Genomic DNA, 14,486 nt, shown 5'->3' with positions numbered 1-14,486 from the left:
GGCTCATGTTTCTTGTAAAGTCCTGAAAAGCTAAAGCAAATGGAACGCAGGAAAGGAGAGTCTCAGTTTTCTGGTTTAGGGGCCAACACCCTTCACAGAATCTCAACAACTTCCATTTGAAAACTCAAGCCCCTGGATAAAGAATTTGCAGAGCATCAGTTTTCTCCAAATGTATGCTCCTGCTTCACATTGAATCCATAGTGGCTTCCCTCTCTTTCAATATGTTTGCATGTTTCATTAAGAGAATTTGTTGCTCTCTGCTTATAAGGTTTTTTTTAAGTTTTCTTCTCCAATTACTGCGTAAGTATGGGCTGTTGGTTTTTTTCCTCTAATATTCACCCAAGTTGCACTCTCTTTTTGTTACCTTCATGTTACAGGAGGACTCCTGTTAGTTTCTGTGCAAGATTGATGGCCAGCTCTGCTCATCCTTGCAAAGTTTGTGCAGGCTGGCAAAAAATAGCTGTTTTTTTGATTGCTTTCAAAGTCACTTTTTGCATCCACTTTAGCCACGAGCAGGCATAGTAAGTAATCATGAGCAATCAATATTGGCATTCAGTAAACTGGTATTTGTAGGAATTAGCAGTGTGCATTTAACTTAAAGGTTTTTATAAACGATCAGAACCTGGTTGAGGATGTCGATTTTACATGTCCTTCATGATTGATTTTTGCCAACTGTTCCTTTTTTCTAATCTACTTCTGTCTGTTAGTACTTGTCACTTGTAGTTCTCCAAGTTTCTGCCAAAGAAACTAAATTTACTCTCTTCTGTCTTACTTGTACAGTTCATAAGTTTTTGTAGTGAATAACGTGCCCTGTATTTATTGAGCACATAAAGCAGTAGTGTTTTTTAATAACTGTAGTCACTTTGCTTTCCAGGACAGAATAAGAAACAAAAAGAAATCATGAATTTACCAGTGAAACTTGAACTAAAATTAAAAAAAAAAAAAAAAAGTTGTTCTTGTGGAAGCTCCCTTTCATCTCCAGATGTTTAAAATTTTTTTTAATAGTAAAGAACATTTGAATTTCAATGCAGTGGGAAGATAAAATGAACACTTAATAAAACAAGTGCTTCTATACTTAGGAAAGATGCAGTTGTTATCAGTGGAAAATTCCAGGCACTGTTGCTTTTAACGTCATATTAAGTGGCACCTAGAAGTGTTTTGTGTTCATAACATTTGCCAGAATATAAATGGAAAGGATTTATGACAAAAATAATATTGGTGTTGCACGGAGTATGAAGGAATGTTATAAGAACACATAAAAGCAGGCGAAGTGTGATTGTTCGGGGGAAGATAAGCAGAGGAGGGTGTGTCATTATCCCCTGTGCAGCTCCAGGAGTGCTGGTTTCACCCTTCAGGAACGTAGGGGCTATGTGGAGACAGAGATGAGGAGTCAGGAAGGGCAGGGAGGACTGCTGAGTGGCTGCAGCCTCTTCCAGGAGACTGCCCTTGTCTCTGCCCTGACAGCGTGAATCCATGCAAACTCTTTCCAGAGTTAATCTATTGCTTCTTTGTTGTTGGAGGCTTTTGCACAGTACCATCAGGGATGCTAGAAGGAACAAAACCTTGCCAGTTGATTGGTGATCAGAATTGCAGTTCCTTTCCCTTGCAAATCCCCTGCTATATTTCTGCTTTATTCAGGATCCCCTTCTGACTGCAGATTCTGAGCGCATAGGGATCTTACATATGCAGTCTCTGACTGTAGGCTAGGACTGTGCTGCTGATCCTGTGTGTGCTGTCATAATTCATAGAGCCAACACAGGGAGGATTATTTTGAAAATAAAGTGCAGTAGGCTTTTGGTTTTATTCTGTTATGCTATCTTCATGTGCAAGTGCCTTTTCTTGAATTGATTGCTTACCTAAACACCGGGTCTTGGCCAGTAACTTAACAATGTCATTGCAACTGGATAATAGGGGTTTTTTTCAGAAGCTTGGAAAATACTCAGTCTATACACTGATACTTTGGAAGGGTTTGGCAGTGCCTGTAGTTTAGATAATTCAGCTTGTGGTCATGTTCATACTAATCCAGCACGAAGCTGTGCCACTGCAAAATGTGTTGTCTTGTACACTGCTTTTCCACTTAAGAGTGTGTGCCAGTGCTAGATCTCACATGGCCTTCAGTGCAATGAATCTGCTAAGAGTCTGACTGAGATGCAAATAACCTTCATGTGTGCGGGATGGGGGGAAGAGTGTGGGACTGGGGCTGTCAGGAGGGAGCTGAAAGGTATGACTGTTTGAAGTGGTGAGAAGAGGCAGGAGAACAGGCCCACTCCCTTTGATAGCAGTGTACATTTATGCCACATTTAAGTGACCATGCGGTTGCTATCAAAACCCTGTAGCTATCAGTAAAAAATATCTGCTTGTTTTTTATTTATTTAAGGTTTTTTTCCTCCATGGTGAATAGCTGCCTGACCTTAGCTTTTGTTTTCTCCCATCTCTTGTCGTATCCCAGCAACCGTGTACTTGCTATGCTTTGCTCTTAATTCATTTGTAAGCTGTTGTGCAAAGGGATCATGTCTTCCTCCCTTGTTGTGATTATCACACCTGACCTTGATGAAGTTCAGGAGCCTCAGCTGCAGTATAAACAATGTTGGGGAAGAAGTAAATATACAAACAGCAGTAAATTGCAGGACTGTCAGATTCCTCCCGGGCTTATGAGAGTAAAATCTGTGAGGTCTGAATTAAGTGTGTTGCCCTGTGTGCAATGGGGATTTCATTTGTGAAGCAAGTTCGAACAAATGTGTTAGTAGAAGTGTAATGACTAGAGGGAGTGCTGCCTTTAGGGGGCATGTGAATGCTATTACCGTTTATTCTTCTCCATTTTGAAAGCTTTCCACTTCCTCAAAGTTTATGATGATAGTGGTGGTGTCTGTAAATAGCATTAGCATTTTAATTTTTTTTTTTTTAAAGCTTTAAAAAGTTATGCAACAGATGTAGCATCCATGCAGCTCAGTTCTGGCTATATATCTTCCAGGTGATCCCTTCTAAAATCAATTTTGGTTATTGAATTTTTGTTGATGAGTTGGTGCCTAACTGTGATTATTCTGTTCTTGGCATAGTGTAGTCAGTGTGTTTTTAGGCATATGAATGCATTATTTAATCCTACCTCAAAGGAAGTCCTGATGTTTCATCAAATAAGGACTGGCTTGCCCTTTAATTCCTAAGCTTCATCCAGTGCAGATTCTAAAATCTTAAAATTTGGATCTTCTCTTAGTTGTTTGCAGTATGCTTTTGCTACTTTTCTCCATCTCTTTAGTTGGTTTGATGGACTTTTTTTGTTGTTGTTTGCTCGTTTTTATTTGTTTGTTTCCTCCTGATACTCTTATCCCAGATTGCCATATCTCAATTTTCATTCCATCAACCTTAGTTTACATGGACTCTCAACCTAGGAAACAAGGTATTTGCTGTCTGATTTCATGTCTCTTCAGCCTTTGTGATATTTTGTTCTTTAGGATAAATCATTCTAAGCTTTTTAGCCATGAAAGTTCCTCTTCTTTGGACATGTTTTACTGTTCCAGTGACTTTCTGATTTCTCACATTGTATTACCAGGCATACTCTTGCAACTGGGTTTATGCCAGAGCTGTTTAGAGTCACTGCTTTATTCTTTCCCTCACCCCCTTTTCTGTAACCTGACATCCCATATACAGGCAATCCTGAACTTGTATTAAGCTGATTTTCAGGCAGGTTAAATTGTCAACTCCTGTCAAGTGTATTTTCCCTGTTAGTTGTGGTCTCTCTTGTATTAACTACTTTGCAGGCTGCATGTCTATATGAAGTATGTGTTTGGGATTTTTTTTCCAAACCTTATTGATTTTTATTTTGCTGTTGGCAGTGCTAACCTCTCTACAATACACCTGTATTTTTAGTACCTCACTATTTGATGGTGTTTCAATGTTGATTTTAATGATGTTTTCCACATTAAAGAAATTCCCCAAAGAACACCACATACCATGGCTGGAATAATAAAAGTGCAAGGGCATGATTAGATGTTCTTTCCCCTGTGACTGCTGGAAATTTGTGAAAGCATAGGCAAAATGTGATACAGCCTAGGTGTTGCTGCCAAGAATTGTAGTGATTGTATCCTGCTGAGCAGAAACACTATCTTCCCTAAAAGGCAAAGATGGAGGAGAGTAGAGCAGTAGGCAGTGAGGTACAGATACCACAAATTATAAATTCTTGTCTGTAGTCTTTTTTCTGCCCAGCTCAGAATCTTTTACAGTGTGGAGGATTCAGCTTTGTAGCTGTGTTTCTAGTCCATTTCTGCAATGCACAGCCTTTCTGTATAAATCATTCCTTAAAAGAGGGCCTTATTCCATGGTTGCAGCCTTCTGTAGCTTTTCCTGCCTGACAGCCACCATCCCTGTCATGTTTCACCTGGAAAAAGACGAATGATCTTTTGAGATTGTCTCAATTATGGGAGCTGTTCTGACCTGAAACTGCTCTTGGGAAGAAATCTGTGTGGAGAAGAAGGGATGGGTGAATCGTTTTAGCTTACCCAGGGTGGGGAGCAGTTACAGAGCTCCTCAGTGACTGCTGCTGTGCCTGTGCAGATTTAAACCTTTTCCCATCACAGGTGACACATAGGCAGGAGGCATCTCCATGAGAAGAGTCCATTTAGGCTTGCTGCTGCCACCTCCACCTCTACTTTCTCCCACATTATCCATCCAGTGATGTCCCTGAGGCACAGCCTGAGCAGTCGCCCATATTTGTTTCCTCAACTGTCAGTCAAAAATGGAATCCTTAGCTCCTGCTAACATTGCTTGTGCTGATTCTTTGCCTTGGATTAGCTGTGGATGCAAGGAATTCTCTTTCTGTTGAGTAATGCCTGTTAAATGCATCAAGAGAGGAATGATCCCTATGGACAGGAGTTTATGATAGAGTAGGGCAGTGTAAGCAGTTGTCCAGAAGGAATCACACACCTGGCATAATTCTTGGTGCTCTGCTAGTTGTTAGTAATGGACTGTGAACATTTACAGTTGGAGTATGGACAACACTAAATTATTTAAGCTGTGACTTTAATGAAAAAACCCTTTCAAATCGATTGGGGTTTTGGAGGGGTTTGTTTGGTTTTTGGGGTTTTTTTGAGATTATGTTGACATTTTCAGACTTTACCTTGTAATGTAGTAAATTGCATCATTTGACATGATACAGCATGGTACACATGGAATGCTGGGCTCCTCTGTGTCCTGAGACCCTGATCTGCTTCAGGCAGAAACTGTGGGCATGTTTGAGAAGATAATTTTCATTAGCACAATTTAAAACCCAAAGATATTTGATCTAAGTTATCTAAATGTTGTTACACTCTGTCCACAGAAAAGTTCTTTTTCCACTGATAATAAGCATGAAGCTATCAGTCAGCAATATCTGTTCCAGCAGTAAGTATTCGCATCTAGGTTAGTACAGCAAAGATTTCTTATTTTATTTTTTTTTCCCCCAGCAGCTGACTTTGCCTCAACAGTGACTTGAAGGTTTGCCAAGCCTCTGTCACAAAACAAGCTAGTGAGGACTTTTGGATGTCACTGTGCAAAGGATACTGTTCTAACTGAACACATGTTCTCAGGACAAGGCTGATACTCTCAGAAGAGGTGCCAGGTGACAAAAATAGTTGTGTTTTGTAGGACAGATAGAAAAGAATGCTGCGTCTTTCCAGATGGTATTTTGTTTTGTAGTTGTGGCCGATTCAAGTTGAGGGCTTGGAGTTGTGGATGGCTTTCTAAATATGACTCCTGGAAGTGTATCTGGTCTCACTATTTGGTTTGATATCCTTAGGAGGCAAGATACTCAAACGTAAGCAGGCTGCCTGTGTGTTACCACATAATTCAAAGCAGCTAGAAATCTGTTTGTAGTAGTCAACACCATGTGCTCATAAATGAGTGAAGTGTCTTGTTATTTTGGGAAGTGCTAAGAAGTATTTTTAGTGTATTCTTTTTCTTTAAATTGGATTAAACATGATATTAGAATCAAACATTTTTGTTTGTTTTCATTTGTTCAGAGTGAAAAATAGAAGCATACAATTTTAATACAAAGTAATATGTTTTGGTGTTACATATGTGTATACAGCATGTATATATTCCATAGGATTGGGTATATTCCAAAGTTAAAGTATGTCAGTGAGTAATCTGTGGAGGCTTTATGGTTTAAATTTAATAAAAACCCCAAAGTAACACACTATTCTTGGCATATCATTCACAAAATATTGCTCTGTTCTTAACTTTGCAAACACATTGCATTGCTTTTCAGCAACTACAGTATTTGACTTGTATACTTACTTATTGTACCAAATTTAAAGGAGCTTTTTCTGACTTCAGTGCAAATTAAGGTTTGCAGAGGTGCTAGATTGAAATAAAGGGTTTGCACTGAAGAATTCTCTTAAAGAAACCACCAGTGACTTCCAGAATGTTTTCATTCTTAAGTTAGGTTTGTATTTAAATTGCTGTCTTTAATCTCTTCATTTTTATAGTTCAGTTTTAAAGACAACATTAATCATGCTCAATAAATTGGTTTGGCTTTATAAAGCCATATATTTCCTGTTCATCATGCCAAATGCTTGTGAGTTTTCTCTTGAGTAGAGAAAGAAATTCTGGCTCTAAGAAGTAAAGATCGAATCCCAGCTGCAATAAGGACTGTTTCTTTTCTCTCTTTTGACTGTAGTGTAATGGTGTTGAGGTGGATGTAGGAAAGCATTCATCAGCACTATAGTTGGAAAAAACAAAGGAAAAAAATTCATAACATGAAGTCCAGTGATAGTTCCTGATGTTGTCACTTTGTACTGCATGACATGGCATGGCTCACTGGGAGACTTTAACTGGAATATGTTAGTGCTGGTGCCTCTCAATTCAGCCAGTCATATGTATAACTAATACAGAACAGTATGTGAGAATCCCAAGGTATTCTGTAAGCACAAAGATGACTTTGAAGTGATGTGATCTGGATGGAGCAACGCAGGCAAAATAAACTTTTAAGCTGTAAAGACTCTACATATGTGTTACTTATGGGAAGAATCATGACTAGGTGTCTTTCCTGAGTTTATTAGATCACTGCCCAAACAAACAAAAAAAAAAAATTATGTCACCAGTTCAGATTTTGTTTTTAATTGGTGTGCAGTATTTAATGTGTAGAGCTGTTGATGGTTTTTGCGCTCAGTTTTTGTTCATTTGTTTTTTTAATCATTCATAACTCATCTTACTATTGAAGCTCTCCAGTTTGTTAAGCAAAAGAAATATTCCCTGAAGCAGATAAATTGGACCTGGGGGGATGAAGGGTGAGGTGGGGGTGTAACAGTCTTGAAAAATTTTTAGAAATTTTAAGTCTTGTCATCTTACCTGGTTTTAGGTTATGAATTGAAAGAGAATAAATGTGCAGAAACACTTCAGTGACCAGGCTAGGGATTAAACTGAAGTAAACTGAATTGGAAGAAATACTTTTTAAAGTTACAGAAGAGATTATAGTTGTGAAGAATTGGCTCCTGACTTTTAGTACCTCATGGTATATTGGGGTTTAAGCAGCGAATTCTTTCCATTCAGTCTTATAATTCACAGTAAAACTTTGACCAGAAGCATGGACTGCTTGACAATTGTTTAATTTACTTTAATTGTTGATCATATGTCTTGGTCTTAATACAGTTTGTTGTAATTTCAGATGAAATTTAAAATATTGTGGTGCTATAAAAGAAAAAAGAGCTTAAAGTACTTTTATTTAAATACTCATGTTTTCACTATTTTTCCTTCTGCTCTTTTTCAAAAACATTGAAAGACAGCATTGTCCAGGATGCCTCTCAGAAAATAAAGAGAGTTATCTTTTTTCACTGATGCCAAAAACTAGTGTAAGGTTGAATGATACTTCATGGCAGCTGATGCTAGGACTCCTCAGTTTGATCTCAGAAGCTCTAGCTTAAACCATCCCTTATGTGAATTCCTGATGCAAATATTTGTAATAAATTTGTAATAAATGCTTTCTCAATTAAATGTCCCAGTTTTTTTTTTTACTTTTCTTCCAAACAATGATGTTGTTGGTTCATATTTAGGTCAGTTGTTGCCCTCAGTTTGTTGCGAGACACGAAGCCTGGCTTTTGTGAAATTTAATAGAAAGCCTGGAACCTGTTACTTGTGAAGGTTTTATTCTCTTACAATTTAGCCAGAATTATATTCCCATATTCTGTATTTAAGTGCATACAGGTCAAGGGAAGTTTCTGTGTAAAGCAACGTTACAGGCGGGAGTTGAACGGGGCAGTGGTGACTGTTACCCGCCGTTACCAGCGGGTCTGAGCTTACCCGGCCCTGGCCTTTCAAGTGCTGCAAGGATTGCAGCAGGATATGATATGAACAGTTTGTGGTCTTCCTCTTGATGAGGTGGTTAATTCTAAGTGAGATTTTCGTTCCAAACTGCTTTCAGAGCCATGAATTGTGTAGTAGAGAAATGATAAAATCAATGACACTGGGCTGAAGTTTGTTTCTAGAAATTTGTTTATAAATCCAATTGTTTCGTACAAAGCAAATCTGATTTAAACTGAAAATAAGTCCTTAGGTTTCTATAAGAGCAAACCACTTTGTAAATGCTGTAATATGTAGCACATTATTTACTTTCACTCTTTTAGGGCCTAATCCTGCAATTGTTTTATGCAGGTTTCACCTGGAACATCTCGTTCAAGTTACCCAGCTACCAGCTATCAGGACTCCAGCAACTGGGAATCTCTAATGAAAATTAAAGAAGGGCTGCTAAGACAGAAGGAGTTTGTGATTGATAGGTAAGTACCCAGGTCCTGCTGCATTAATTAGATTAGATGAAGTGAAAGCTACAATGTAAAAGCTGGCTTTCAGGAGAGCTACTTAATAAAGTTGTTCGGTTTCAGTCCAGCCACTATTCATGCACAAGTATGTAGGAGCTAATCCTGCTAGGAGAGAAGACTGGCAGCTGGCCTAAAGTCTTACACAAAGTTGGAAATGTATTTGGGAGGTTTAATACCGCTGGAGTGGAAAGGGAACAGTGAGCCCAAGAGCCACTTCTGCTGTCAGGTTCCCCTCTTAGCTTCTTACCAGGCTACAGGTTTGTATAGGACGTCTTTCTGCTTGTAAGGTCTTGGAAGGGAGTTCCAAGATGAAAATTGGTCAGCTGCATTGTGCTGATTTTCTTTTCCATCACAAGTACAGAAATGCAATATATTTGAAGCCAGTTGATAAAGCTTTGAGAAACTGGCCTTTGTAGTAATATTCAGCAGTAAAGGCCTATTCAAGTCCTCATACAAATTGGTCCGATTAAAAAAAATTAAATCATTAAATCCAGAATCTTTATGTCAATAAATATATAAGCTTGTATTAAAATTCCTGTCAATCTGAATGGGCCTTAATAGCAACTCACTGCCCAAACTCAGTTTCTAGTACCAGGAGGATTATGCTTGTGCAAGATCTGTTCATTCCTCTATTGCAACAGAATGAGGAATTGCAGTGGCTGAAGGTGTTTCTGTGCCTTAGCACTCTGGCCAGTAGCTGAGTAGCTGTGGTGGCTTTTCAGCAATCACTGAAGTTGTCACTGGGTTCCCCAGTTGGATGTAGGATGTTAGTGTGTGTTTACCTGTTGCTGCAGCAAAGATGGCACAGTTAGGAATTGAGGCATGTACTCACCATCCCACTCTGCCGGCTCTCCTGCTGAGGTGGTGATCTCCCAAGGGGATAAGAAGTTAAAATGGAAACATCTTTAGCTGCTGTTTACATCTCCTCTGTCAGAGCCTTTTGATCAGCTGCTTAAAGGCCATCTGAAGTACAGTGAGGTTTTTTTCAGGCTTGCAATGTCAGTAGTAATGCTGCAGTAGCAAATCTGCAGCCCACCTCCTGGGAGCCAGGCTGCCAGCAGAGTTTGTGAGTGCATTGCTCATGATGGCTGGGGTGGTCTTCTGTAGGGGGATAGAATATAAGCAAATAAAGGTAGTATAGGAAGTAATCTTACCCCTAAGAAGTTGCAGCTGAGCTAATTATTAAAGATTAGGAGCAGGCCTGACTTTAACAGGCCACATCTGTAACCAATAAGAAGAAGAGTGCTGTAAAATAGTAGATGGGTTGGTTGAGGGGAACTGGAGTCAGTTGGCTACTGTGAGAAGGAGGAAGAGTCAGTGTTTAGAGGAGCTGCCTACGAGAAACATCAAGGAGGTATGAAACCCTTTGCAATAAGGGGACAACAACATGGAACCCTTGCAATGTAATGACAACAGTCTTCAGTGCCTCTGCTGGGCTTACCATCCTGTGCACTCTACGTGAAGGCTTGTTACACACTGGCAGCTAAAAATGCAGTTGGTGTTGCTCTTCTCATGCTGGAAGTGTGTTTACAGTCAAGGGAGAAGGTTCTGAAATGACTGTTTGCAACCTGGCTCCCTGGTAATGTTACCTGATACTGTCCGTGTGGAGGAAAAAAAGCTATTTCTTGATACCCATTGATGGCGTGCTGGTTCTTTTTTGGTACAAGTAATTTCTTTTGTGTGACTTTCTCATAATGAATACAGTTCCTTCAGGATTTCTCACCAGAAGTCCATTTAGATAATTTCATTCAGCTGAAAGGCAAAATACAGTTTGGAAGCTATTGAAATGGAGCAGACCACTTAGTGATGTTACATATTCAAGTAGATACTTGGTGTTAAATATTGTAATTTGTAATAATGCAGTGTGACAGTACATCACAGAACAGGCTCTTCTTTGAATGTTGAATTTCCATTTGAGCAAAATATTTGCCTGAAAAGGTATTTTAAATTGAAATAGAAACATCACTAGATTTGTATTTTCAAGATTAATAAAAATCGATGTTGTATATTTATAAAGTTGTAATATCAGATTGTTTAATTTTTTGTTTTAAGATGAGGTAGTGCTTTCTGTGATAAATCAAAATACTTTTGGTTTCACTCATGAAGAAAATTATATGTATCTGCTGTGCAAAAACCTTGAAATAGAACTCCATTAAGAAGCAGTAGTGTTACAATTCTTATTAGATGGGGTCTTAATAAGGCTTAAGTGTGAAAACTACTTTTCTTCAAGGCACAAAGCAGCACTAAGTGAAAATGTGGTGTTACCTATATTTAGCACATGGGAGCACAGGGCCTTCTTGCACTGAGCTTAGAATGGGATTTGGGAGTAAACCAAATTCCAGCTCTTGGTCTTCCTGAGCTTAATTTAAACTCCTTTTCAGAGTTTGGATTTCTTTGGGAATAGTGGCCTAAAATTAAAAACATGAAGTTTGCTAAAGTGTAGTTAATTCAACATGATGGTAGCTAAATTGCAGAATAAAATTTATGCTTTGGGGAAATGGAGAAGAAAGTAATTTGTTGAATGAGGTTAGGTGGGAGTTGTTTGCTGAGAGGGCTCTTTGTGTATGTGGTTTTCATGAAGTTATAAAAGGTGTAGTCTCCTGAAGTTGAATGCTGAATTTACAAACTGGTAAATTGAGGGGACAGAAGCTCAGGAGAAATGTGTTAGCCTCCTGCTGCCTGGTAGCCCGAGGAGCGGGACAGCAGCTGGCACAGTGCCCCAGACCCAGCTGTTTGCTGCTGGCAAGTACAAGGAACAGCTGGGTGGAAAGAGGCACCCCAGGAACACCTCCCTCTTGTCCTTGTCACCAGCCTCCCTTTCATCCACAGGGTCATTAACCCTTTTTTTTTTAAGGTTAGACACTCTTTTGTTGGGAATCGTACTGGTGTCCCACTTACTGAGGAAGTGGAGGAGATTAGCATCACACACCTTGTTCTTCACAGCAGTGCTTAAATCTCTTGATATGTAGGAAATGGATGCTCTGTACAGGGTATCATCTTTGGGCTGTTGTACCTTGGTCTTGTTAAAAAAGGGAGGAAGAGCAGAGGGAAAGTGAAACATGCTGCCTGCTTTCCTTCTTTCCACACAAAGATAAAAAGGCAAAAAAAATCAGCCCTTCCAGAATAGATTATTAACTTTCCTTCTTTTGCTTTGGAAATCTACCAGATAGGAATAGTAGCAAGTAAGTTTCCAATAGTTACAAAAACAATTCAAGGAGTAAAGCTTAACAGTGTGAATCATAATACTTGGTGTGTCACTAGAAATGCAAGCATTTTTAAGTTTTTAAAATCCCAAAAAGCCACTTGAGCCTGAGAATAGAAGTACCTTGATTTTGAATCTGTATGCTGTGTTGAACAGATTTAGTAATAGATAAATTAAATTGATGGGTTTTGTGTAGTCTGTTTAGCATATATTTAAGTAGTACACAGCATAAATGAATGGGTTTAAAAGTGGTTTTGGTTTGCTTTTTAAAACTGCTCTAGGGGTCACTGCTAAGTTAATAAGTAGAAACCAGAAATGCTCGTTAAGTCTACTCTTAAGAAAATGAGGGGAAGACTCTACTTTCAGGAGGTGAAAACATGGTGCAAGAAAGCAAACCTGCTCTATGTGTGCATACCAGAAGACAGTGGCACTTCTTTAAGGTGTGTCTCATGTTTTTTCCACATAAGAACTGTTGCACAGGCCATGAATGAGGACTTGAGGGTTTAGTCTGTAAGAGGAAATTTCCTGCTGCAACACTTATTGCTGTAATGTCTGTCACCTGCTGTACGAAATAATTGGATTATATTATTGCCTTATTTCTCTGGCAGCTTACTATGTAACACTGCATTATATTTAGCACCAGAGGGAGCCAGCAGTGTTTGCATTTGGTTTAGAAAATCACAGCATCGCGTTTTAATTCTTCACATTGCTCCTCTGTTCAGTACATTAACACCACTGAAATTGCAGGGTTTGGTGCAATGCTGAATGTCTCTTGAGGCTGACCTGCCACTGTAGATATCTCAGTGTGGTCCTGGCAGAGTTTGTGTGGCAGGGGCTGCATGTAGTAGGTGCATGAATGAATGCCAAATATCTGGATGTATGACGCAAGCTGCTGAGAATAACAATTGTGCATGCAGTGTTCTCTTGCAGACAGCATAAGAGCATTTGAACAGCTTGTCCAGGAAAGGTAGATTTGGAAGTACAATTTTAGTGAATAACTGTTACCCCTCAGAGTGTAACAACAGCTACCTTCCTAAAACACCTGCTAAATCATTAACTTTGAAATCCAAATCTGAATTTGGATTAGAAGTTTTCACTGAGACAAGAGGAGTAGATTTTCTTCGCCTTGTATCAAATTATCCTGACTTCAGTAGTTGACATGGAGCTGTATGTGCTCTGATAGTGCTCATTTTAATGCTAGTACAAAGCTGTAATTCTTTTATTTTTGACTGGCTTATTAAGATCTGCTGCATTAGCATATCCTGAGTGATAATTTGATGCTATTTTTGAGAAACCTGAAGCTTCATACCACCCACTCGTGTGGTGAGTGCATGCTTGTATAACAGGGAGTCCTGTGCAGGGAGCAGGGCTGTAACGAACCTCCTCAGAGTGCTTTGCTGTGCAAGATGCACTTTGCTTCCAATAAAAGTGTGAAAAAGATGCCTTTATCTTTTTCCAGTATCACCAAACACCCAGGTAACTTGTGGATGAGACTTCTGTATGTCTTGAGCTGGTAAATGTTCAGGAAGGTTTTGTTACAGAGTAATAATTTTTGCTATTTTGAAAGGTCACTTTTCCAGATGTGAATGCTAGTTGCGTTGGTGAAATTAGTTTTCATCTAATAACCTAAATCTTGGCAATAAATAGAGTATGTCGGGCTAGAAAGCACCTGTGTAACCCAACTGTCAGGCCCTGGGAAAGGCAAGCAGTAGTGCTGTCACTAGATGGTTACCCTATTGGTATGTGGAATACCAGGTGTTCTGTAGCCTTTTTGGGTTGGGCAGTTTGGTGATTAATTAGCTCAAACATTAGAAAATTTTTCCTGATATAACTTAGTCTTTCCTCCTGAGTAATGTTTTTTAGTCATCAAGTAGTTTTTGTTATTTTTTGAGATCTCTCCAGCTGATGAGCACATCTTCTATGAAGTGTCCAAACTGGCCTCTGTCAGGCTGAGTGCTTGTCTCTCACTGGTCGTGGTTGTGTGGTGTTTGCTTTTTGCAGTACAACACTGGGGAATTTTGGTCAGCAGTCCCAGATAGTTCTCTGTGGAACTGGTGCTAAACCATTTCATATTCTGAGGATTTAAATATTTGTAGGAAGTTCTAGTATTTGGCAGAGAACTTCAGGGGAGGTGCAAGAGTTGCTCTGTGTTTGTCCTGGCAGGAGACTATGGAAGGTGAAGAACTCCCACCATGGGAGGGCAAGTGCAGTCCTCTCTCTGAAGTGACATTTGTGTCTGTGTCCCTCTCATTCCTCGCTCCCATTTCAAACTTCATGCAGTTCAGACAAGTCATTCAAAAATCCCACAAGAAACCAATCCATACAAATCAGAAATCATGTCTCGACTCCCCAAGGTATTGCTCCCCTATTTCCTTCAAGAGAGGTTCACTTAGAACAATTTCACAAAAAAAGGAAACTTTATTGCATAGGAAATTGGAGATCTTGTCTCTAAACTTTGCTGATGGCTGCGTTCTTTGGCATTATCTTCCAAATTCCGGCAA

General features: G+C 39.3%; 1 protein-coding gene across 1 annotated transcript in view; it reads left to right on the top strand.

Moving 5' to 3' along the window:
- Positions 1 to 14,486, top strand: part of CEP85L (centrosomal protein 85 like) — a 90,651-nt gene that overhangs the window by 54,235 nt on the left and 21,930 nt on the right. The window contains exon 4 of the mRNA XM_031066723.1: positions 8,620 to 8,741. Within this exon, the coding sequence (XP_030922583.1) occupies positions 8,620 to 8,741 (122 nt within the window). The remainder of the gene's footprint in view (positions 1 to 8,619; positions 8,742 to 14,486) is intronic.

This window comes from Geospiza fortis, unplaced genomic scaffold (assembly GCF_000277835.1).
Source record: "Geospiza fortis unplaced genomic scaffold, GeoFor_1.0 scaffold98, whole genome shotgun sequence".
Lineage (NCBI taxonomy): Eukaryota > Metazoa > Chordata > Aves > Passeriformes > Thraupidae > Geospiza > Geospiza fortis.
This window is presented reverse-complemented; position numbering and strand designations above follow the sequence as displayed.